Below are 23,220 nucleotides of genomic sequence, written 5' to 3'. Positions count from 1 at the left end.
GAGACAAACAAATAAAATCATAATGGTAAAATTTGGATTTGAAATAGCTGAGAAAAAAAAAATCATGTTAGCACTCTTACCAATAATTATCTCCTTTTGCAAGCATGAAAAATTAAGAAAAACATATTTCTACAATTACCAAATGTTTATCATAGGTCAGATATAAACCTTACGCCCCAGGGCCACAAAACTTGAAAATTTACTTTAGTCTAAGAAAGTTCTTGAAGAATTGTGACATCATCAATTTCAAAGACTTTGATAGCAGTTACCATGGAAGATGAGAATATTCTCAGACTAATGTATACTTTGGTGGCACCAGAGTCAGATCTCTTCAAATTATTAATTAAATTTTCAAACCTCTTTCTTATTTACGAACTTCTTCAAGATATGTTAAGTACAGGTGATCAATATATTTTTACTACAAAATACAATAATGATATGGAGGTAAATATATGGGATGTTAGGGCATGACTTCAGATTACCTTTCATTGTATATGTAAGTCAACAATCATCCTGATGCCTAACCTTTTATATGAGTTTCATCATATTTCAACTGAGAACTTCAGGAAGAGGCAAACACAAGAAAGGAAAGGAGACACCTATAAACCCTGCTTGTAACAAACTTTGTATGCAGGGGAATACAAGTTATTTTAAAAGCAGCAGTAGACAATGGTTAACAGATACTTTTGTAGAAATCATAAAATTAAGGAGAGTTTCAATAAACAATAGTGTCTTTACAAAATACCTTCACATGCTTTTTCATCCAGAGATGGTGTAAATCCCATTTCACATTCACATCTATAGCCACCAGGAGTGTTAACACATTGTCCATTCTGACACGCTAATGGGTCGACAGTACACTCATCTACATCTGAAAAGATTTTTTAAGTTCATAGATTATTCTTCTGTTATTTATCGGCTTTAATGTTATATTTTACTATCCCAGTGTAAGATTTTATTGTATTTTTGTTTTCATCAAAGTCATTGTTGTGTAAAGATTTCACAACACTTTGCTGTGTGACATTCATGTTATTGGAGGTCACACATGGATTGGGAGGATACTGGAGGTCACACATGGACTGGGAGGATATTGGAGGTCACACATGAATTGGGAGGATATTGAAGCAAATGCCATTTGAAAAATCTGATATAAGTTTAAAGTAACATTCATAAACTCTTTAATTAATAAAAGGCTAATGGGTTGTTAATAAACAAATTATGACCACTTGTGCCAACAAGGCTAACCACTTTCACTTGTAAACAAAACAAATTCTATGCACTCCTAAAATCTTAGCTTTCTTCCCTGGCTTGGTCATATTTTAATTATCCACTCTTTCTCAATACTTTAATATTAATTATCAAATCAGATCAACAGAAGAATCATATTCAGTGGAACCTATAAGAGATAAATACAAAATCCAACCAATGTTAGTGGAAGGGGATGACTCACCTCTACAGAATAAACCATCTCCCGTGTAGCCATCATCACAAACACATCTAAAACTCCCAGGAACATTAATACATGTAGCATCTAAATCACAACCTCCATTGTTTCGTGTACATTCATTTACATCTGTAAATAAAGAGAAATTTTCAGTGCAGTACAAAAGTTGAGAACAATTGTGATATAACTGAGTAATAACCATTTACAATACTACATATGCAAAACTCATAAGTAAGATTACCTCCCTTAGCAAGTTTCCTACAATAATTAATCATCAAACTTAATGCATATCAAAATTTGAAGTTCAACATTCACAAAAAGTTTCATCAAAATCCATTAAATGGGATATGAGTTGTCATAACAAATTACAGACAGACAAAAGATGAACATTCAATAAAATATTCTACTTGTTCTTCTCTCAACATTTAATTTGAAGACCAACAGGCAAATTGCAAGACTCTAAAAGTCTATACACAAATTAAAATACATTATGAAAACAAAATTTCTCTTACAAACCTCTACAAGTGAATCCATCTCCATTATAGCCAGGTTTACAGTCACACTTGAATGATCCAATGGTGTTGATACACACAGCTTGCTCATCACATCTGTTCTGTCCATCAGCACACTCGTCAATGTCTACAAAGAAATATTTGTTAGGAATGTCAAATCCATCAATTATCAAGTAACCTGGCACTTCTTTCCATTCAAATATCTGATTTATCAATCAAAGAATACTTAAACATATGAAGTTATGTTAAGGAAAAATCTATTCCCTTTCTCTCTTCTATTGAATATTTTTTATCTCATCTTCTATAGAATATTTTTTATCTCAACTTAAATCAAATTTAATATTTAAAAATAATTTACACAATTCTTATCTGTGTAGAGAAATAATATGAATAAAGATCTTGTTCTAATATCCAGTTTTTATATGTATACCAGATCAAATCTTAGACCCTCATTTAAAATTCCTGTAAAAACAATTTATCCACTAACAATATTTTACAAATCCACATAAACTGATTCATATGAATTCAAATAATTTATCATTATAAGTTATATCAACATTTAAGACAGTCTGAACCATTCTTGAAATCACTCTCTTAACCACAACCTTTTGGAGTTAGACAAACAGTCCATTATTAAAAAGAACTTTTACCAGTACAGCTAGGGTCCCTGGCTCCGGCCTTTACAGAATATCCTGGATCACAAACACACGTGTATGATCCCTGAGTGTTTCTACATTGTCCATTTCTACAGAAATCCTTTCCTAAGTGGCACTCATCAATATCTGGAATACAAACCAGTAATGGAACTGAGTGTCAAACCAGTAATGGAACTGAGTGTATTTTTTTCAGTAGATTTGGTACAGTAGTTCAGTATTATTTTCATCATAATGTTTATCATATTATTCAAATTTTACTTAGTATAAATGTAAATTTACGAATTTCTATCATGAAACTAGAAGAAATAAAAATATGCATAAAAGGCTCCCAACATTCTGACCATTCAAACAGTTGGTTAACAGGAAGTGAAAATGTGATACAGCAGAACGTTACAGAGCTGGTATAACACATCATGTTAAAGCTGAAAATACATATGACATACATAGATATGTATATACACAGGAAAAATTGCAACATTTTTTTTCATATGTTTTGATAACACATAGAAAACACATGTTCATCATATTTTATTATATGTTTAGGACTACCCTGAAAAATTAACTAATTAAATCATGAAAAACAAATAAATAAAATTCATATGGTATTTGTATGTTTTCAATAGGATTTCATACTTGAAAAGAGTATAATTTTCGTATGATTTTCAAAATCAAATCATTTCATGTATTTTTAAAAGCAAAGAAACATATTTATACCATGCTAGTCCTAAATATATGTTTCCATATCTTTCAAAAAATATAAAAAACATATGTTGCAATTTTTGCTGTGTATGAAAGGACAGCAGTGAAACTAAATGACCTCAATACAAAATGCCTTTTCCTCAGCATATAAAAATACCATTAAAAGACCACTAACCTATACAGTTTTTGTTATTGTCTGTAGGTGCAAGTCCAGATGGACAGTTACATCTGTATGACCCCTGCAGATTGGTACATCTACCACCACTGCAAATTTCTGCATTCTCTTTGCATTCATCAACATCTGTAAGTAATAAGAAAATCAGTTTATAAAACCTAGTAAATTGATTTAAATGTCAACAAAACAGCTCCACCAGATAAGTCAAAGTATCTGAATAACCATTCAAACCTCTAGGCAGTAGTTATCTTTATTGTTATTAATATTCAACATATGAAATGTATGAACTGTTGGTCAGCAGCAATTGTCAGGATGGCCTCCATTTGTACCGTATTTTGGTGTGTATTATGCACACATTTTTACGAAGAAATCATTTCCAGAACATGGGAGTGCGGATTACACATCAATACATAAGAATTGGCCATGAAATTATAGATTTCCGTACGTGAAAAAACATTGTGTAATGTAAACAAACAAACCAGAAGTGAAATGTTATTGAAAGAAGTTTTATCTAATCATAAAATACATCTTTAAGTATTAAATTTTTAGTGATATTTTCTTCAAATCATGTTCAAATAACTTATAACATGTTTCAAACAAAGGTTGTACAATATTTCCTTCTTATAAAGCATGGCTAGATATTAATATGAAACAAATAAAAACCTAAAATTAACTAATTCCTTTTTTGGTCAAACCCTCCTTATCAAATGCTTTTACAGCTGAAAATGATTATTCTGATACTTAATTTGATTGTTTCTTACTATTTTCTTTCTTAAAAGTATGTTTTTTAAATGAAAAACTGTGAAATTTGAGTTAAAACCAAAACCTGAAACTTCCGATTTTTCTGACTTTCGATTTTGTTTTATAAGCCATTTCATACATCCTGTGTAAATTTTATCATGCTTTGAAATTAAAATTATCCAATTATGTAGCTACTGATGTTTACATGATGTTTTAGTCTGCATAGAAGTTTCTTTCCTTCACATTCTCATAGGAAATACCGCATACAATACATAAATGAGCACTATACACACCAAAATACGGTAGTCCAATGTTTCTGACATGGTCTCTGGTCAGGTTTAATGATAAACTAAAGTATACACCCGCAAGTGTAGAACAAGGTGTGATGAGTTTGCATATGTTTGTGTGTATGTTAGTTTGTGTACATGTGGCACTACACCTTGAAAAGACCTTTGGTCAAAACAAGATGAACATAGTTTACACCCACAGGTCACGAACCGACATGTTTTATGTGTTCCTGTGTATGTGTGGTACTATACCTTAACAAGACCTCTGGCAGGAAACAAGATGAACCCGGATTTACATCCCTAGGTGAGGAATCCAGGTGTTCAGTGTATGTGTGTGTGTTTGTAAGGTACAATACCTTGACATGACCTCTGGTCAGGTAACAAGATAAACCCTGGTTTACATCCACAGGTAAAGGACCCAGGTATGTTGATACATATAGCCTGACATCCACCATTTCTTGCAGTACATTCATCAACATCTGAAACAAGTTATGGATATATATAAACATGAATTTTTTTGTTTGGTGATAATTTTGGCTACATTGGTAAAGAAACAACCAGAAATATAATTCCCTCATGACAATTTCCTTCTTTTATTCATTTAAGATGATAACACATCTGGCTGAAAATTTACAAGCACACAAAATATTCTAAAACTAATAACAAATAAAACTAAGTTTCAAATATACAGAATACAGAATCTTATTGCCAATCTCTGCCTTGTATTAGAAAGATGTGAAGATATTGTATTTCTTATACAAGGTCGACATCATATATTCAGACTCCGTTTTAGCAATACCTGGAAAATGATGGATTTATCATTCTTTATGGTTTCCACTCAATACAAATATCGCTCAAATGCAAATATTTTGACTGCATGTGTAGGTCATCGATTGGGTTCCTTACATAGCCATTCAGTGACCCAGTATGGAAATTACTGCGGTCACTAACTGCCTATATAACTATTACCTACCTATACACGCAGTATGTTCAGCATTAGGTTGATATCCATCGAGACATCTACACTGATATCCTCCCATAAAATTCTCACAGATACCATGGGTACAGATACTACTGTCTGTTGAACATTCATTAACATCTACAACACACAAAATTAAAACAGCAATTTGTTTTAACATTAGAAATTTTTATTTTGAAATCAGTGAACATTCCCCCAATTTGTTGCAATTAGTTTCATTAATTTTAACTTTTGTGATTTCAGACCCTCCTCTTCACTTGTTCACCTAGTATGTAATTCAGAGTTCCCTGGGGTGCCCTCTCTCTTCCACCTAGGGCAGTTATTGACCACTGGCTAATCTCTACCAGTCCTCCAATCTGGTGACAATGTCCTTCAGGACAATGACAGATATACCATACAACAGGCAATTTTTACAGGGTGCTTATTTTGGCATATTTCAGCATTCTGTCTAAAAACACCAAAATACATTCTGAAAAATATTTACTCTTACACTTAGTACATCACTTAGCAATTGCCAAAATTGTTCATACACTTTTTTGCTACAAAAAGGAAAAACTTCACAACAGCCATACAGTAACTCCCTAGAATGTTTTTACATCCCCCTCCAGAACACAGTGGAGTAAGCTGTCAACCTCTGACTTACCTCTACAAGTCCTACCATCAGGTGACAGAGTATGTCCTTCTGGACAGTGACAGATATAACTCCCTGGAGTGTTTTCACATCTCCCTCCTGTACACAGTGAGGGTTGCTGTTCACATTCATCAATATCTGAAATGAAATAAAAACCTCTCTTCAATCAGTAGCAATAAATTTTCAAATTTAAAAAATGCATGGATTTTGATTTTCTTTTCAATGGTAATTGTTCTATCAGCATCTGGAATTGTAAACCAGTTTAATTATAATGTTAATGACTACCTTTTTAACTAAGTTTTTAGTTCAGTAAATAGGAATTTGCAGACATGTGGTTACAACAACAGTTTGTTCATGTTCTCTATTCCTCCTACAGTTAAGTCTTATCAAAACAGAAAACTATGGAGTTTTTTTCTTATGAAGGACTTTCATTAATTCAAATTTGGCAACATAACATGCTCAAGTTTGATCCAACCAGTGTAATGCTAGTGAACAAAATGCTATTCAATGTTCCTCAGTAGAAATCATATTTAAGGCACATTTGGAGAATCTGATTGATCAATACAACAAGAAATGTCCTTACAAAACCTATAACGAAAATAGAACAACCAACATACCCATGCACATTTGTTCCATCATAACTGGTTCAAATCCTGGGTTACATTCACATCTAAATCGTCCAGGTGTATTAATACACGTACCGTCTCCACATACTCCAAATGATATCTTACACTCATCAATATCTGTAAAATACATAATAATATATACCTATATTTATATACTAATACTAAATCAAAAAGATTTACTCATTGCAACTTATATAAATAAACAAAATGAAAGGCTTCATACCATTCTCTATAGCTAAAGCAGAAAAGTTTTGTTAGTTTTGTTTAATACCTAAACATTTATATCTCTTTTATCATTAGCCATCAACAATCGACTTGTTATCTATTCCTTAACATACTGGTAGAGTCTACATTAATTTACTTTTACAGTTGCAATTTAAAGTAAGCTTTGTGTAAATACTTCAGTGTCTATAGACAATCAAACCAAACATCCCAACATGACAAAAGTTTTAAGCAATCATGACCAGTGGAAAGAAAATAAAGGTTTGTTCCTCATTTCTCATGCAATCAGGGCAAGCAAGAACTATATCATTAAGTTAGTTTTATATACTTGACAAATCAACATACATATGAATATAAAAAGATGTCACTAGGTCATTATGCATATAAAAAGATGCCACTAGGTCATTTGGTCAATATCTTCTCAGGCTGTTTTTTCATGAAAACCAATGTGTGAAGGTGGCATTCTTTTAACCATATTACTGGCCAATAAAAGTGGTGATGTTTTTACAATGTTTACAGACAGAAAAATGATTAGAAAGTTTCTTTTTTTTCTTAATTGGTTGGTATAGTGATAAAATGGATAATGAGGAGAAAGGGTCTAAGAAAAAAGAATTTATTTGCAGTCGGCCTTATCTTTTAATTAAAATACATACCTGTGCAGTTAACACCTCTCTGATCTGTAGCAAACCCAGGGTTACATATACACTGAAATCCCTTCAGTGTGTTCTTACACTGGCCATTCATACAGACATCTGGGAACTCTATACACTCATTAAGCTCCTCTGCAAGTAAAATATCTGACAGTAATTATGTTCTATTCAAAATCTTTGTTAGTGGTCACTTATTTAAAGTGTTGCAAAATTATTTTAGCATTTTAGCTTGTTCAAGGAATTTTAAATCAACATAACTACAGTGATACAATATCACTGTAGTTTTTTGACTAACAAGAAAATAGAAAAGGGACATTCCTTTGGGAGGACATGTGATTTTAAGGCATTAAACAGGAACAAAACAAACCTGATGTGAATGAACAGTAAAATGTAATTGGTCCAATAAAATAACAATTAACTAAAAACATACATTCCTGTTGATAGTTCAGGGCTCTTAACTTATTCTGATTAATTTCTAATTTTCACAAACACTTGTCTGCAAGTTTTAAGATATAAATTCAATTTCACTACTTATTATCTTGGTGACACCAGTAAACATGTATTCCATCATAAAGGGACTCATTTCTAATGATTTAATTTCATGATCTTTTCCTCTTTGCAAAGTTAAATAAATAAATCACTCACAAAAGTTATTTGCTTAACATTCTTACCTATAGCATCACTGCATAAAGATCTGTACTCATCTAAAATATAGTAAGTAAATTTAAAATTATTCTAGGTTTTACTACACAATACATTGTAATTCTGATATCATGCTTAATTTCATTTCAGCGATATCTTCATATAGTTTACACATTATGAATAATATAAATACTACCAGTAAGCTCACAAATGTATAAAAAAAATTTAAATACTTCAGGTCAAGATAAACTTTTTAAGGTCAATAGCCACCTGGGTAACTAAACTTTAACAATCAATTAGCCCAGAAAAAAACTTGGTAGCCCAGACTTTTTCGTACAAAATATTGGTATGTAAAAATAATACAACATTTTACAAAATACTCAATGTGGAACTTAATAAGCAATTCTAAATAAGAAACCGACATCGGTTCTGAATGATTTCCGTACTATTAGAACTGGTTACCAATAAAATTTAATTAGGGATGCTACGTTTCTGATTGAATGGTAACCAGTTAAAACTCTGACTGCAACTTTTGTTTATAATATTTTCTTTTGCAATTCGCCATCTGGGCTACTAAAACAGAAAAAGTGGTCGCCCTGGCACATTTCTGGTTGCCATTGGCGAGTGGGCGACCGTTAATCTTTTCCCCTGTACTTATCTATCTTTTTGTAAACATCAGAATAAAATACTTTGATTCATAATTTATTATGAATCTACAAAAAAGTCCAGGAATTGTGCTTACCAGATATAGAGGAACAAATAAAGTGAAATGGTAGACAGACAGGATAATTCACATCAACCCTCTCAGTATATATCCCTTTATTTTGCTACATTACAAAATCATGTTTGATATGGTTCACATGGTGACCCAAAGTCTCCTTTTATGATGAGACTTACCAGTTCCTTTCCTAGGGCATGGCCTACATGGTGATCCCCAAGCTTCACCCAGGGAACAACAGCAAGCAGACTTTCTATAGTTGCCCATGATAGGATGTGTACACATTCCACGGCTATACTCCATGTAACATGAAGATTCTCTTGTATCTGTAAATCAATATCTCCAAATTAATGCAAGCATAGAATAATAATCAGCTATCTATTTCATTTTCATAAAATCAACGGCTCAAGATAATAACTCAGAAAATTGATATGAATAAGTAATCAAGGGAACCAAGGTTCTAGCAAATATAAAAAAAAATGTAATCCAGGGACAAAGACCAGACATGGAAAACAGACGAACACGACACAGAACAAAAAGTAACTAAAATAATACATAAAAAGTAACAAAAGTAAATGAGCAAATCAGACTCCACTAAAAACTGGGAGCATAGACCAGGTGCACAAGTAGGGTAAGCATCCTCAGCTTTTCTAGAAACATCCACTGAGTTAGGAATAAAAAGTCAAGTCAGGGGTAGAAGAAAGAGGAAAGGAAACTGTGACAAATTGAACAAATAAGTTTTCATGGTGCAGATGGATACACTGTAACAATCCTTGAGTAAACATATGCGTGAACATTTATGAAGTGAACTTTAAAATATTTTAAACATAATGGCAGTTTTATCAACTCTTGCCTTGTCATTTAAAAAAGTTTCATAAGCACAGATATACTTAGCTATAGTTTCTAAGACAATCATAATAATTTTTTGTTTCGATTTCACTTGATATGTCCTGATAACCTACAAGGCTCGTTTGGAAGAGCATTAAAATAAATATAATGAGAAATCATGTTGTCAGTACAGACATACCTACACATTTTCGTCTTGTGGCATCAAGAGAGAGTCCAGGTGGGCAGGTACATTGGAAAGAGCCCATTGTGTTAGTACAGATACCATTTTCACAGATATTAGGGAACAAGTCACACTCATTGATGTCTGTAATAGAGAATTTGTAAGTAAGCATAAAATTATATGGTAATGTGGTATCATATTAACTGTCATTGTATTAAAAATGTTAAGGTCAGAGTGTCATATGTTTATATAAAACTTAATTTTAAATTTACAATGGTCTCTGTTAAAGACATGGCTGGAATACTAACAATTGATGTAAAAATTTCTGTTAGTCAAAAGTTATCTAATTTAATTAAATGAATATAAACTCTGAAGAGAGATTTTTTAATGTAAAGGCTGGCATCACTGCAATGATAACAAAGTATTTCCTTATAACTAAGTCTACACCATTTTACCTGAAGACACTTTTGTTAACAAAATTGTATAAATGTCAACATCATTAAATTATATATTTGTTACAACTTTTTGTTTCACATCCAGTAGATCAACTTATAATTTTATAGAACTTTTACCAGACAAGATTAAATTTTTACATCTTTTGAGCGGAGCCAACCTTGTATGGTAAGTCTTTTATAAGGTACTTACCTGTACAAGTAATACCATCATCTGCCTTAAAACCTGGTCTACACTTCAACTGGTCTGAAAAAAGATGTTAAGAAGGAGGTGAAAAGATGGAATGCTGTAGTCACCTATTTATATGGAATAAAACTAGAGGCTATAGAGAGCCTGAATCCGTCACCTGGTCAAAAATAGTCTTTATAGCTTTCTAAAGCTGGACTCTTGACTTTACTGTACTATTGTCACAAGAATCATTTAATCAATACAGAACATCTTAGTTATCCACCCGGTTTTCATATTATAAAATAAATGTCATTTTTTTCTCTTCAAGGGCAATAACTCCAACATAGAGCAACAGATCTTTATGAAAATTTCAACATAGGTCTTTAATCCCGGCCAGATTTTAGCTAAACCCAATTGTTTTGAGCTATTTGCATAATTCTTCAATCTGATCCCTACAGTCTATTTTTAGAACAGTGGCCATGTTTTTTATCAGATCAAAAATCCACAAGCATAGATTGCTAAACATATTCTACATAATGTTAATGTGAAAGTTTTGTATTAATCCATCCAGCAGTTTCTGAGAAGATTGGGAATGTAAAATTCAGGGAAAAAATCCATTTCAGGACCCATAACTCATTCATTCCTCAAGAGATCTTTCTGAAAATTTCCGTACAGGTCCATCCCATCATGCTGAACAGTTTTACACCCTACCAGATTTTAGCTAAACCAAAAAAAAAACAAATGTTTTTGAATTATTTGCATAATTCTGAAATTTGACCCCAATGGTCTATTTTTAGTAACAGTGGGCATATTTTTCACAAGAACAGAAATCACCACACACAGATTGTTAAACATGTTTTACATAACATTTTTAGCTAAACCCAACTGTTTTTGAGTTATTTGCATAATTCTACAATTTGACCCCTATGGTCTATTTTTTGTAATGGTGGCCATCTTTTTTACCATATTAAAAATCCCCACATTGTTAAGGATTGTTAAAAATCCCCTACGGAACATTCATGCAAAGTTTGGTTACAATCTATTGCGTAGTTTCAAAGGAGAACAGAGAGGAGAAGATGTTTGAAAAAGTTTACGGACAACGACAATGGACACATAGTGATGGCAATAGCTCACATGGCCTTTCTGCCAGGTGAGCCAAAAATTGAGTTGTTTCATTGATTTCAACTTAAGTTAAGCTATGTTTTCTATTAAAACAGAAATTTTGTTTGAATTCAAAATTAGGGTTTGCTATAAGTGATAAAAAAAAAAACTTCTAGAGAATGAATTGAGTGAGCAAGTAATATGAAAACTGTAGTCTACTGTAAACATATTAATTTTCTTTGTTGCTAATTTTCATTGCTTTTATCAAAGGAACATATTGGCGGGCCTCAATTTTCACAGTTTCAAAAAATGATTAGTGATGTATAGTGTCAAAAATCTATTACGAGAGTATTATTTTCCACGGTTTTCTGACCACCATGAAAATTAGTATGTTTACAGTATTGCTGTACTAATTGGTCTTAACTCCGAAACACCTAATAACAATTACTCCCACAATGACAATTCTTATAATGCCTCTTGAATTTTCTAAATTGATTGATTAATTGATATTAGTGATACATCCTAAGGCAGATAACTCATGTATTCAGGACCAGAAATTTGGTATGACTTTGAAGGTAACCCACAGCCTCCCACATACATGTTACCACATTAGGCCACTGAGGTTATTGGACAAATTCTACAACTTACCTCCTGTTGGGCAAACTTCACATGGACTTCCCCAAGCCTTACCAATACTGCCACAACACTCAGCTTTAGTCACAGACTGTTTGATATCATTCTCACATCTTCCATTGTTAATCTCTAACCAGCATGAAGCTTTACGATCATCTATAAATAAGACAGAAGAAGCATAGGCGACTAACCTTATAAAAAAAAACATTTCCTGAAAAAGAACTGTTCACATTTTCCAGAAGAATCACTCTGGAATCTATAAACCACCAAAGGGTATATATAAATGAGACAATAAAGTTATGAACAGTTAGAATCATTAAAAGAAACCCATGTTTTTTTTTGCAGACACTCTTCTTTTAGTTTCATACTTTAAAAGGCATAATTCTTGCAAATATCATTTTTACATAGCTACTGAATATTATAAGTACAATGCAAAATATGGTTCCCAGTCAATATGAAAATTTGTGTAATTCTGTGACACTGACCTCAGACCTATGAAGTTGAAAATCATTACAAATAAGTTTGAACCAAAATCTTTTCAATGCTCGAAAGAGTATTACTGCTGAGAGGCTGACAATAGTAGCAATACTAAATCCCTCACAACATTGGTGATGGGGAAGACTGTTACCTATACAAATTCTTCCTGTAGAATCCAGTTTCATATTAGGATCAATACATTCACATTTAAAGCTTCCTGGTGTGTTGGTACAGAAGGCATCTATACATGGCTTGGATTCTACACATTCATTGATATCTACAACAGAAAAGGAGGTAATGAAAATACAATCATGTCAGCATTAATTTTTTTGCTTCATGTAGAGTACCAGCAAAGAAGATAATTTCCCTCTTAGATTGAAAGGTGTACCACTAACTTTTCTGTGTGACCCTCCTCCACATCACCTAACAAATCTTGACATGAAGATCTGTTGAGTATGAATTTAATACCCTGATAGAAATGTACACAGGTTACTTCTCTGTGGGACTTCCACCCTCTCCTTGTAACATACCTGGAAATGAGGATCTTTTAAGGTTTCTGTGTGATCTTCCTCCCCTTCCTATAACATATCTTGACATGGGGATCTATCAAGGTTTCTGTGTGACTTCCACCCTCTCCTTGTAACATACCTGTAAATAAGGATCTATCAAGGTTTCTGTGTGACTTCCTCACCTTCCTATAACATATCTTGACATGAGGATCTATCAAGGTTTCTGTGTGACTTCCTCACCTTCCTATAACATACCTGGACATGAGGATCTATCAAGGTTTCTGTGTGGTCTTCCTCACCTTCCTATAACATACCTGGACATGAGGATCTATCAAGGTTTCTGTGTGGTCTTCCTCCCCTCCCCGTAACATACCTGGAAATGAGGATCTGTCAAGGTTTCTGTGTGACTTCCTCACCTTCCTATAATATACCTGGAAATGAGGATCTATCAAGGTTTCTGTGTGGTCTTCCTCACCTTCCTATAACATACCTGGACATGAGGATCTATCAAGGTTTCTGTGTGGTCTTCCTCACCTTCCTATAATATACCTTGACATGAGGATCTATCAAGGTTTCTGTGTGGTCTTCCTCACCTTCCTATAACATACCTGGAAATAAGGATCTTTCAAGGTTTCTGTGTGACTTCCTCACCTTCCTATAACATACCTGAAAATGAGGATCTATCAAGGTTTCTGTGTGACTTTCTCACCTTTCTATAACATACCTGGACATGAGGATCTATCAAGGTTTCTGTGTGGTCTTCATCACCTTCCTATAATATACCTTGACATGAGGATCTATCAAGGTTTCTGTGTGGTCTTCCTCACCTTCCTATAACATACCTGGACATGAGGATCTATCAAGGTTTCTGTGTAACTTCCTCCCCACCCCGTAAAATACCTGGAAATGAGGATCTTTTAAGGTTTCTGTGTGATCTTCCTCCCCTTCCTATAGCATATCTTGACATGAGGATCTATCAAGGTTTCTGTGTGACCCTCCTTCCCCTCGCTATCACATACCTTGACATGAGGATCTGTCAGGGTTGAATCTATACCCAGATGGACATGTACACTGGTAACTTCCCTCTGTGTTCCTACATTGGCCACCATTACAGAAGTGCGGATATTTCTGACATTCATTGATATCTGAAAGCAAATAACTTAAAGCTTAAATTAAGTAACTTGGATAATAAAATTGACTGGTGATTTCAACCATTTTACATGTTGGTTCTTCTCATTTACCTCATCTTTCCAATATCAACTCAATGTATAGTTTTGGAAAAAAAACAACATATTATTAATTTCAATTAATACTGGAGTGTCACACCCACAGTGATATCAAAGATAAATAAAATGTCATGGATAAAAAGGACAATGAAATAAAAGAAACTCAATTCAAAATTTTCCTTATTCCTTATTTTGGTATTTCACACCATCAGCATCCAGAAAAATTATTAAAATGAATATCTACCTCTACAATTTTTCCCAGACTGATCAACCTGAAAGCCAGGGTTACAGATGCATCTATAAGATCCATCTAAATTCTCACAAGCACCATTGGGACAAATCTCTGGGTTCAAAGCACATTCGTTGATATCTAAAAAAATAAACAATGACCATCATCGAACTAGAACAGTCTTAAAGTGATTATAGTTTATGAACTGTAAATTCACAAATCTTGTATTTCCCATGAACTATTCAGTCCCTAAGTGTGTTGGATAAGGTTCCACTTATTGCCATTAACTATTCAGTTCCTGTGTTAGATAAGGTTCCACTTATTGCCTTGTGTTCAGTCCGTATGTTAGATAAGGTTCCACTTACTGCCTTGTGTTCAGTCCGTGTGTTGGATATGGTTCCACTTACTGCCTTGTGTTCAGTCCGTGTGTTGGATATGGTTCCACTTATTGCCTTGTGTAAGCTGCTGTTTTTAGTTTATTTTTAACATTCAAAGCACATTTTATATGAAGGAATAGACTTTTACTGTACTTGATCATTATACATGTTTTACTGATATTGCTGACACCTTAAATATCATATTAAGCTGACTTAACACAAAACTGACCTATCTTCGGCATGGCTTCACATAGCTGTCTGAACTGTTGTGTCCCAGGTAATGGACATATCTCACAACCATCTCCCCACCTTTTATATAGGGCAGTGCTGATATCAGAACAACAGCAGACAGACTTTGTCATGGGGACAGGAAGTGGACTCACACATCTGCCATTTCTGTAGTCCTGGTAACACATACCTGTTCTTACGTCTAAACAAAAGAAAGCACAACAAACTAGGTTTGTATCTAATACCCTACAACACAAGAAAAAACTGTTTTTATATGATCAAACCATTTCTTTCACATGTTTGAGACCACCAAGAGAAATATATGAGAAACCAATGTTAAGAACTAGAAATATAAATCCCTAAAACAGGGTATTAATTCATCTGGTTTCCACATTCCTTGAATGAAAGGCATATTTATTTCATTTGAGTTTCGATAACAAATATAGTTTAACGTAGATTTACATTCAAAAACCTCTGTAAACTGTAAACAGATGAATTTTTCATGGATTATGTCAGTGAACATATGGCATGTATAATTTTGTTTGTTTGTTTGTTGGGGTTTAACGTCCGAGCAGCAATATTTCAGCTATATTCAGACAATGAACATGAAATGAAAAAAAAGAAAGGATGGGTCACAAGGATAATAGGGTCGACAAATTTTGATTGCCACTGGAAAAAGGGGGGATGGGTAAGGTCGGGCAATTTAGCCTCCTGTGGCGGAGCGCACAGGTTCCTACTCCTATCGAATACCACAGCAGGGTTCTTTAACGTGCGAGGAACGTGACATCTTTCCCAACACGATGCATCACTATGGTTTGCCGTCAGGTTTTCCGTATTATAGCCTGACAACCCCAGCATGTAACACGCCAGGGGTACCCCATTCCACCACCTGGGGCACACATCCCAGTTGCTCTGTGGTTTCTGAGCACTATTTAGTCGCCTTATACAACAAGCTTAGCGCTGCTGCAGGCCTATTCTTTTAACACCCGGACCTGCACGGGGCTAAATTTTTTTGTGGTTTAAAAAACTATTTATAGCATATCATAGTATTAAAAATCTATTTTACAAATACTATATTTGTGCTTATTTTGCAAAAACCAAAAAAGCCAAAATTAGTACATTGTAAAAAATGTTTACAGTCTCTCAATACTGGTCATAAACATAGGAGAACATTTCACATAAATAAAACATTTTTTTAAGTAGAGTTGCAGACAGAATAATTACATTTACTGTGTATATCATCTCGTTGGGTGTGATGTTTAATGAGTTGAGAAGCACATTTTCAAGCTATTTATGGAGGCTATGCCTACAATTCAGTGGACTACTTTTATTAATCACTGTGTATTACCTATTTTCTATGTATACTTAAAATATAACAGAAATAAAATAATACTATAATAGAATTAAATGTTTCATTTATTGTGTTTTATCGGCATGTAAAAGCATTGATTGGTTGCACATTTTGGACAAGCGTGCACCATTGGAAATATGCTACGGTCAATGCTCATGCACACCAATGAAATATCAAAAATGGAACATTCAATTCTTCATTAAATTCTACATACGTGTAATGTTAAATATCAAATATAACTTAAACCCTATGCCTTTAGAAAAGGTCCATTTGGAATTTAGAGAGAATGAACCACAGGTCCAACTACTGTAGAATAGACACTAACTACATCTTTGTCAACTGACTGTAAACTGTTGCCAGATTTGAACAGACCTACTCTACAATAAAACTTTTGTAAAAGAATTATTTATACACACATACTTTTAATTTCTTCCCTATGTTTTGAATTAGTTTCTTTTTTTTCTGTTAGAGTTAACAATATTTTACCTAAACATGTCCGTCCATCTGTTTGAAGCTGCATACTTTCAGGACATTCACACCGGAAACTACCCTGATTGTTTAAACAGATACCATTTATACAAGGATTTCTTTCACATTCATTAACATCTGAAAGAAAAATGTTTGCTAAGTTTAAAGTAAACAATTATGTAAAAGATTCAAAATAAGCATAAATTGTATCAATATGGTCTTTTACAACTTGGTTGGATTTTTTTAAAATTTTTACTGGACTTCTTCCCATTATCTTTCATGGCTCCCAATTCAGAATTCACATCACATCATGTGCAAATTTTCTTTACCTGCTTGATTTTATGACATTGAAGTAAAATTTTGTTTGCTTAGGAAATTTACAATAATACCTACCAATACAGGCCTTCCCATCTGGAGCAGCTACAAATCCAGGATTACAGATACACATATATCCTCCATTCATGTTTACACATTTACCATGTGTACACATACCTGTCCTTGCACATTCATTGTAATCTAAAATTAAAAGAAATCAGAAATTTACTTCAGACACTTCAGTCATTAACTACAGAAGCAGTATATTGCTAAGTGACATAAAAAGCTTAACTTAAAAGTTGATTTTTTTTCACAAAATCTCACTTTCAATTATTCTGATTTTTAAGATTCTCATTCAGGAGCAGTTCACATTCTTTCTCTACTCAGACTGGTGAAAGCAAGCATGTAAAATTCTAAATTTTACCATAGAGAGTGGAGAAATAATTTAATTCCAGACTAGGCCTACAACGTCAGAAATTAAAGTACAGGTACATGGGTCAAATAAAAGGTTGTTTCTTCCATGTAGAAAGTCTATATTATTCACACATACTAAATGAAATTCATATTACAACAAGTAATTGAGCAGAAAAATTCAAGAGGGGGTTCTCTATTAAAATCTGTAACCTTTGAATACAGTATAGCAGTTGCAGTCGAACCTCGATGTGTCCAACTCGGATTAGTCAAAATCTCAGATAACTCGAACCAATTACAAAGTCCCAGCAAAACTCCCCTTACTCCAATACAATTTTACCTTTGATGACTCAAACTCGGATGAATCGAAACCTCTGATAATTCGAGTTAATCAATCAGTCCCCTCGATAGGACTTCGAGGTTAATTAACCCTGATGTCTCTAAGTCAACTAATTAGTCGGAAAACTGATGGATTTATTACAAACCATGATCGAAGTGTGTTTTAACAACAATTAGCATGGCTTTTAAAATTAATTTGTTGACACTCTTTATGGTTTGATTTGTTTATTTAATTAATTTAAAATTGCGCGTTGTTAAAAGAAACGAATTGTATTAATATTACGTCGGAATTTACACTAACAGTGATATAGGATATCTTGATAAAAAAATTTTAAAAAATACAGATGAATTGCAATGGTATCTGACTATTTAATGACACATCAAACAGACGATAGTAAGGGTATTACATCCACTACATTCGATTCGCTAGTGAATTTGAAATTTTGTCGTAATAACATAGTAGAACACATGGTTTCACGATACTCCTGATTGTGAATCAAACAAAGCAGCATTTTATGAGCTATGACATTTTTGATGTAGAAAAAAAAACAAAAGAGGAAATTTCACTAAAATACTCGGTGCCGTTCAGTATTTCAAACATGATGTACAACATACAAAAAATATCTTCCGATAAGAAACAAAGACATGACGAAGTACCATGTAAAGTGAAGTACATGTACATGTACAAGCACAACAAATGGTGTAAATACTGAAACAATCATTGACCAAACTACTAGTATTTCTGATTTCTCTTCGACCTCGGATTACACGAACCTTGGATAACTCGAACATTTTTGCATGGTCCATTCGACTTCGACTTAACGAGGTTCAACTGTAATTTTACAAGATGCTTATTATTGCATAATTTTGCAATCTGTCTTGAAACGACAAAATAAATTCAGCAAAATATTTATTTTGGGCTTCACTTCTCAGTGCATCATTTAGCATCTGCCAAAATTAGAAACATAAAATTTATTGTACACCCTTTTTGCCTCAAAATCGCAAAATTTTACACCAAAATAACCAGCAAATACTGGTACTAAAATATGAACTATACCAAGACAGTACGCTCCATCAGGAGACAGTTTATATCCTCTGTCACAGATACATCTATAAGATCCCGGGGTGTTCTCACACTGACCATTAATACATAACTTCCCATTCTCATTACACTCATCAATATCTATAAATAAAAACATGATTAGGTTATTCTAAAGCTTCTTTTGTCCACCTTGAAATACTAAATATCAAAACAAGAGAAGAAATATAGGTGAGGTCAGACATAATTTTACAAAGCCAAGCTGAAAAGTGGAAATTGCCAAAATTGGAAGTAAACATATGGTAGAACACAGATTTGAATGAGAGAAATTCTACTTTAAAGTGGGAAAAAATCATGGCTTTGAGGTAAACAGATAAGTTATGTGGTATTTAATAAATAGAGTTTAATGATATAGGGTAAAACTAAAAAAGTAATTCCAAAATATACCCATGAGTTTGGTATTCAATCACAGGCCTGGTGTTATAAGTTCGATATATGTAGTGGTAACTGGAAAAATTGAAAGTATAGGATAAAAACAAAATAGAAATGCTTACATCCAGACTTTAAATTTTGAGAAGAAAATAAAAGAACTCAGACTACAGAGTTATCATGAAATGCCTTTCTTTATTTCACTACATTAAATTTCATGTTTTTAGCATACCGTAACAAATCATCTGATTGAGGGACTGTCTAAAACCTGGATTACATTCACATTTATACCCTCCATTCATATTGATACATCGACCATTGGGACACATTCTAGTTGAGGCACACTCATTCATATCTGAAATTTGAAAACATTTACATAAAATCAATGCATATGTATCTTGTGAACATCATATGCTTAGAAACAGAAATTTAAAGAATTCTAACCAGTAAGTTAAATACTTGGTAATTTTCAATTTTAACCAATATTCTTTTCTTCATACAAACAATTGCTTACAATTAGTTACTGAATAACAGAAAACTTTTTTGTATTTTTTTTAAATGACAGCAGTAGTTTCAGAATTCATCAAAAACCAAATGAAGAATTTCTGCAAAACATGAATTCTTCTGATGTAACATCCATATTATCAAATGACACGTACAGAAAGAATAAATCTGACATTACAAACTAAGTTATATCTGACAAATAGCAGGGCTAAAGAACAAGATTACCCCCGTTTTGTATATTATTCAATCTGGTTGTTCCAAAGTGAAAAAACATTGTAAAGAAACTTCCTTCCATCAAGACAAACATTCTCTGCGTTTATGATGAGTGTAAGTTACTAAGTACCCCACTTTCCATCAGATATAAAACTTTTCTTCATCGAAAATTCAATGGGAACTTTAATCTGAAAACTGACTAACAGACATACAAACCATCAATAATCCAATTGTACCTGTACAATAAGAGCCATCAGTAGACAGTATGTATCCAGTATTACATTCACAGCTGAATGAACCAGGTGTGTTGATACATCGTCCATTTCTGCACAGTCCTCGTCTTTCTGTACACTCATTAATATCTGAAAATATAAACAAATATAAGGCAAGCTAAATCGTTGTAAAAAAGCCTATTGAAGATGAAACATGCATATAAAAACTCCACCAATCTGACTGATGCATAAGGTCATAAAGGAGCCTAGGTGTTTTCATCAATAAATCTCTTTTCCATAAAACCTTTTTGAGAATAACTAATGATAGATGATTGATTGACTGATTGATTGATTGATTGATTGTTGGGGTTTAACGCCTGAGCAGCAATATTTCAGCTATATTCACGCAGTGAACATGAAATGATGATGAAATGAAAAATGGGATGGGACCCAAGGATAATGGGGTCAACAAATTTTAATTGCCACTGGAAGTAGGAAGAGGTGAATAGGGTCAGGCAATTTAGTCTCCTGTGGCAGAGCCCTTTGGTTCCTACTCCGGGAGAATACCACAGAAGGGTTCTTCAATGTACAAGGAACATGCCATCTTCCCCAACACATTGCAGCACTATGGTTTGCAGTCAGGTTTTCCGTATTATGGCCTGACGTCCCAAGCATGTAACATGCCAGGGGTACCCCATTCCACCACCTGGGGCACACAACCCAGTTGCTCTGCAGGCAGAGCGCCCTAGCCCCGGCCAAGTTCTGAGCATTATTTACAACACGCTTAGCGCTGATGGCCTATTCTTTAGACACCCAGACTTACAGGGAGCTAATGATAGATGATTATACCTTTTTTAAGTCTAGCTGCAATTACTGCAGAAGCTATCTTAATGTCTATATTTAGTAAACTAATAGGTCTCCAGTTTTTTATATATCTCCTATCTTTACCCTCCTTAGGGATACAAGTTACAATGCTCTGACACTGCAATTCAGAAAAATGACCTAATTCATATCCATATTTTAAAGACCTAAACAACAATGGTCCTACGTTTTTCCATAAAAATTTATAAAAATCCACTGTAAAGCCATCTGACCCTGAAGTTTTCCCATTTTGCAGATTTTTTAACACTTCAGCACATTCCTTATAAGTAAAGTTACCTTCACATGAAAGTTTTTGTCCTTCACTCAATTTGATATCATTTTAAAAAAAAGTAATATAATCATCCTTTTCACCATCGTAATTTGAGCTATAAAGAATTCTTCTTCCTATTGTAAAATTGTGGATTGATCAGAAACATGATTATCAGAGTCGTCAATTAATTTTATCTTGGTTTTGTTAATGAATGCTTTCTTTTCTAATTTACAAAAATACTCTGTGCACTTTTCTCCACTTCCATGCCAATTAGCTCCAGACCTAAGTATAAGACCCTCAACTAAAGTTTGCCTCCTGTTTTCGAACTCGCATTTCTTCTGGTTTAAAGCAAGGCTATTTTCTTTGCAAGAATTATTATGAAATTGTAACATAATGGTCCAGCATATGGAAAATTTTGTCTGTTTTCCTTGATTCTGATGGTGCAAATAGTCAAATTATACTATCAAAATGATGGTTTTTTTCATACCATGTTTCACCTACTGCCTAATTCCTATAGAGACTGACACTTAATTTGCTTACACTAAAATACATTGAATTATGCAATACAGTTAACGTAATACCTACCCAAACACTGCTAGGCAGAAGTATCAGGTCTAAATCCAGTATTACAATACCTACCCAAACACTGCTGGGCAGACCAATCAGGTCTAAATCCAGTATTACAATACCTACCCAAACACTGCTGGGCAGACCAATCAGGTCTAAATCCAGTATTACAATACCTACCCAAACACTGCTGGGCAGACCAATCAGGTCTAAATCCAGTATTACAATACCTAACCAAACACTGCTGGGCAGACCAATCAGGTCTAAATCAAGTATTACAATACCTACCCAAACACTGCTGGGCCGAAGAATCAGGTCTAAATCCAGTATTACAATCACATCTAAAACCATCAGGGGTGTCTATACACACACCATTGGCACAAAGGTTCGGAAGAATCCTACACTCATTTGTCGGAACAGTTTGGTTTGATGCTGGTCTGCACAACTCTTGGTACCCAGCTACAAAGTAAAACAGTTGGTAAAGTCATTCATCAGAATCCAGTTCTCTCAATTTATTGCTGAGAAAATCAAAAAAATTATATTCATGAATAGAAATATCACTCATTGTGAGAGGTTTCATTGTAATCAATAAAGCAACAGGAGCTGTACATCTATTAATCCAAGCCTCTTACATTCAATTATATCAACAATTATACATTATGTTCCCTAATCTTAAACTTTGTGCTTCTCCACACTTTATGTATAGAGCATTTACCGTATATACTCGCGTATAAGTCAGATTTTTGGCAGTAATTTTTTAGTTGCTCAGAGGGATTCTGACTTATGAGCGAGATCTTGGCCGTGGGTTAAAAATTCTAGTCGGAGCAAGTGGGAGAATCAAGATATAT

At 33.6% G+C, this 23,220-nt stretch overlaps 1 protein-coding gene across 3 annotated transcripts in view; it reads right to left on the bottom strand.

The window, feature by feature from the left end:
* Nucleotides 1-23,220, bottom strand: part of LOC148620564 (fibrillin-2-like) — a 90,690-nt gene that overhangs the window by 39,314 nt on the left and 28,156 nt on the right. For all 3 annotated transcript variants that reach the window (XM_088574219.1, XM_088574221.1, XM_088574220.1), the window contains 25 exons: nucleotides 22,661-22,831; nucleotides 20,698-20,823; nucleotides 19,977-20,099; nucleotides 19,334-19,459; nucleotides 17,605-17,727; nucleotides 17,230-17,349; nucleotides 15,394-15,594; nucleotides 14,803-14,928; nucleotides 14,352-14,477; nucleotides 12,975-13,100; nucleotides 12,362-12,502; nucleotides 10,637-10,690; nucleotides 10,010-10,135; nucleotides 9,162-9,308; nucleotides 8,294-8,326; nucleotides 7,626-7,754; nucleotides 6,742-6,867; nucleotides 6,137-6,262; nucleotides 5,488-5,613; nucleotides 4,871-4,993; nucleotides 3,487-3,612; nucleotides 2,607-2,738; nucleotides 1,961-2,083; nucleotides 1,451-1,573; nucleotides 746-871 (listed from right to left, as the gene is read on the bottom strand). In XM_088574219.1, the coding sequence (XP_088430345.1) occupies nucleotides 746-871; nucleotides 1,451-1,573; nucleotides 1,961-2,083; nucleotides 2,607-2,738; nucleotides 3,487-3,612; nucleotides 4,871-4,993; nucleotides 5,488-5,613; nucleotides 6,137-6,262; nucleotides 6,742-6,867; nucleotides 7,626-7,754; nucleotides 8,294-8,326; nucleotides 9,162-9,308; nucleotides 10,010-10,135; nucleotides 10,637-10,690; nucleotides 12,362-12,502; nucleotides 12,975-13,100; nucleotides 14,352-14,477; nucleotides 14,803-14,928; nucleotides 15,394-15,594; nucleotides 17,230-17,349; nucleotides 17,605-17,727; nucleotides 19,334-19,459; nucleotides 19,977-20,099; nucleotides 20,698-20,823; nucleotides 22,661-22,831 (3,129 nt within the window). The remainder of the gene's footprint in view (nucleotides 1-745; nucleotides 872-1,450; nucleotides 1,574-1,960; nucleotides 2,084-2,606; nucleotides 2,739-3,486; nucleotides 3,613-4,870; nucleotides 4,994-5,487; nucleotides 5,614-6,136; nucleotides 6,263-6,741; nucleotides 6,868-7,625; nucleotides 7,755-8,293; nucleotides 8,327-9,161; nucleotides 9,309-10,009; nucleotides 10,136-10,636; nucleotides 10,691-12,361; nucleotides 12,503-12,974; nucleotides 13,101-14,351; nucleotides 14,478-14,802; nucleotides 14,929-15,393; nucleotides 15,595-17,229; nucleotides 17,350-17,604; nucleotides 17,728-19,333; nucleotides 19,460-19,976; nucleotides 20,100-20,697; nucleotides 20,824-22,660; nucleotides 22,832-23,220) is intronic.

The sequence above is a fragment of the Perna viridis genome, chromosome 3 (genome assembly GCF_037379345.1).
Source record: "Perna viridis isolate PV_CMFRI_1.1 ecotype Kerala chromosome 3, ASM3737934v1, whole genome shotgun sequence".
In the NCBI taxonomy this organism is placed as follows: Eukaryota; Metazoa; Mollusca; class Bivalvia; order Mytilida; family Mytilidae; genus Perna; species Perna viridis.
The sequence above is the reverse complement of the archived record's forward strand: the minus strand, read 5'-3'. Positions and strand labels throughout refer to the sequence as shown.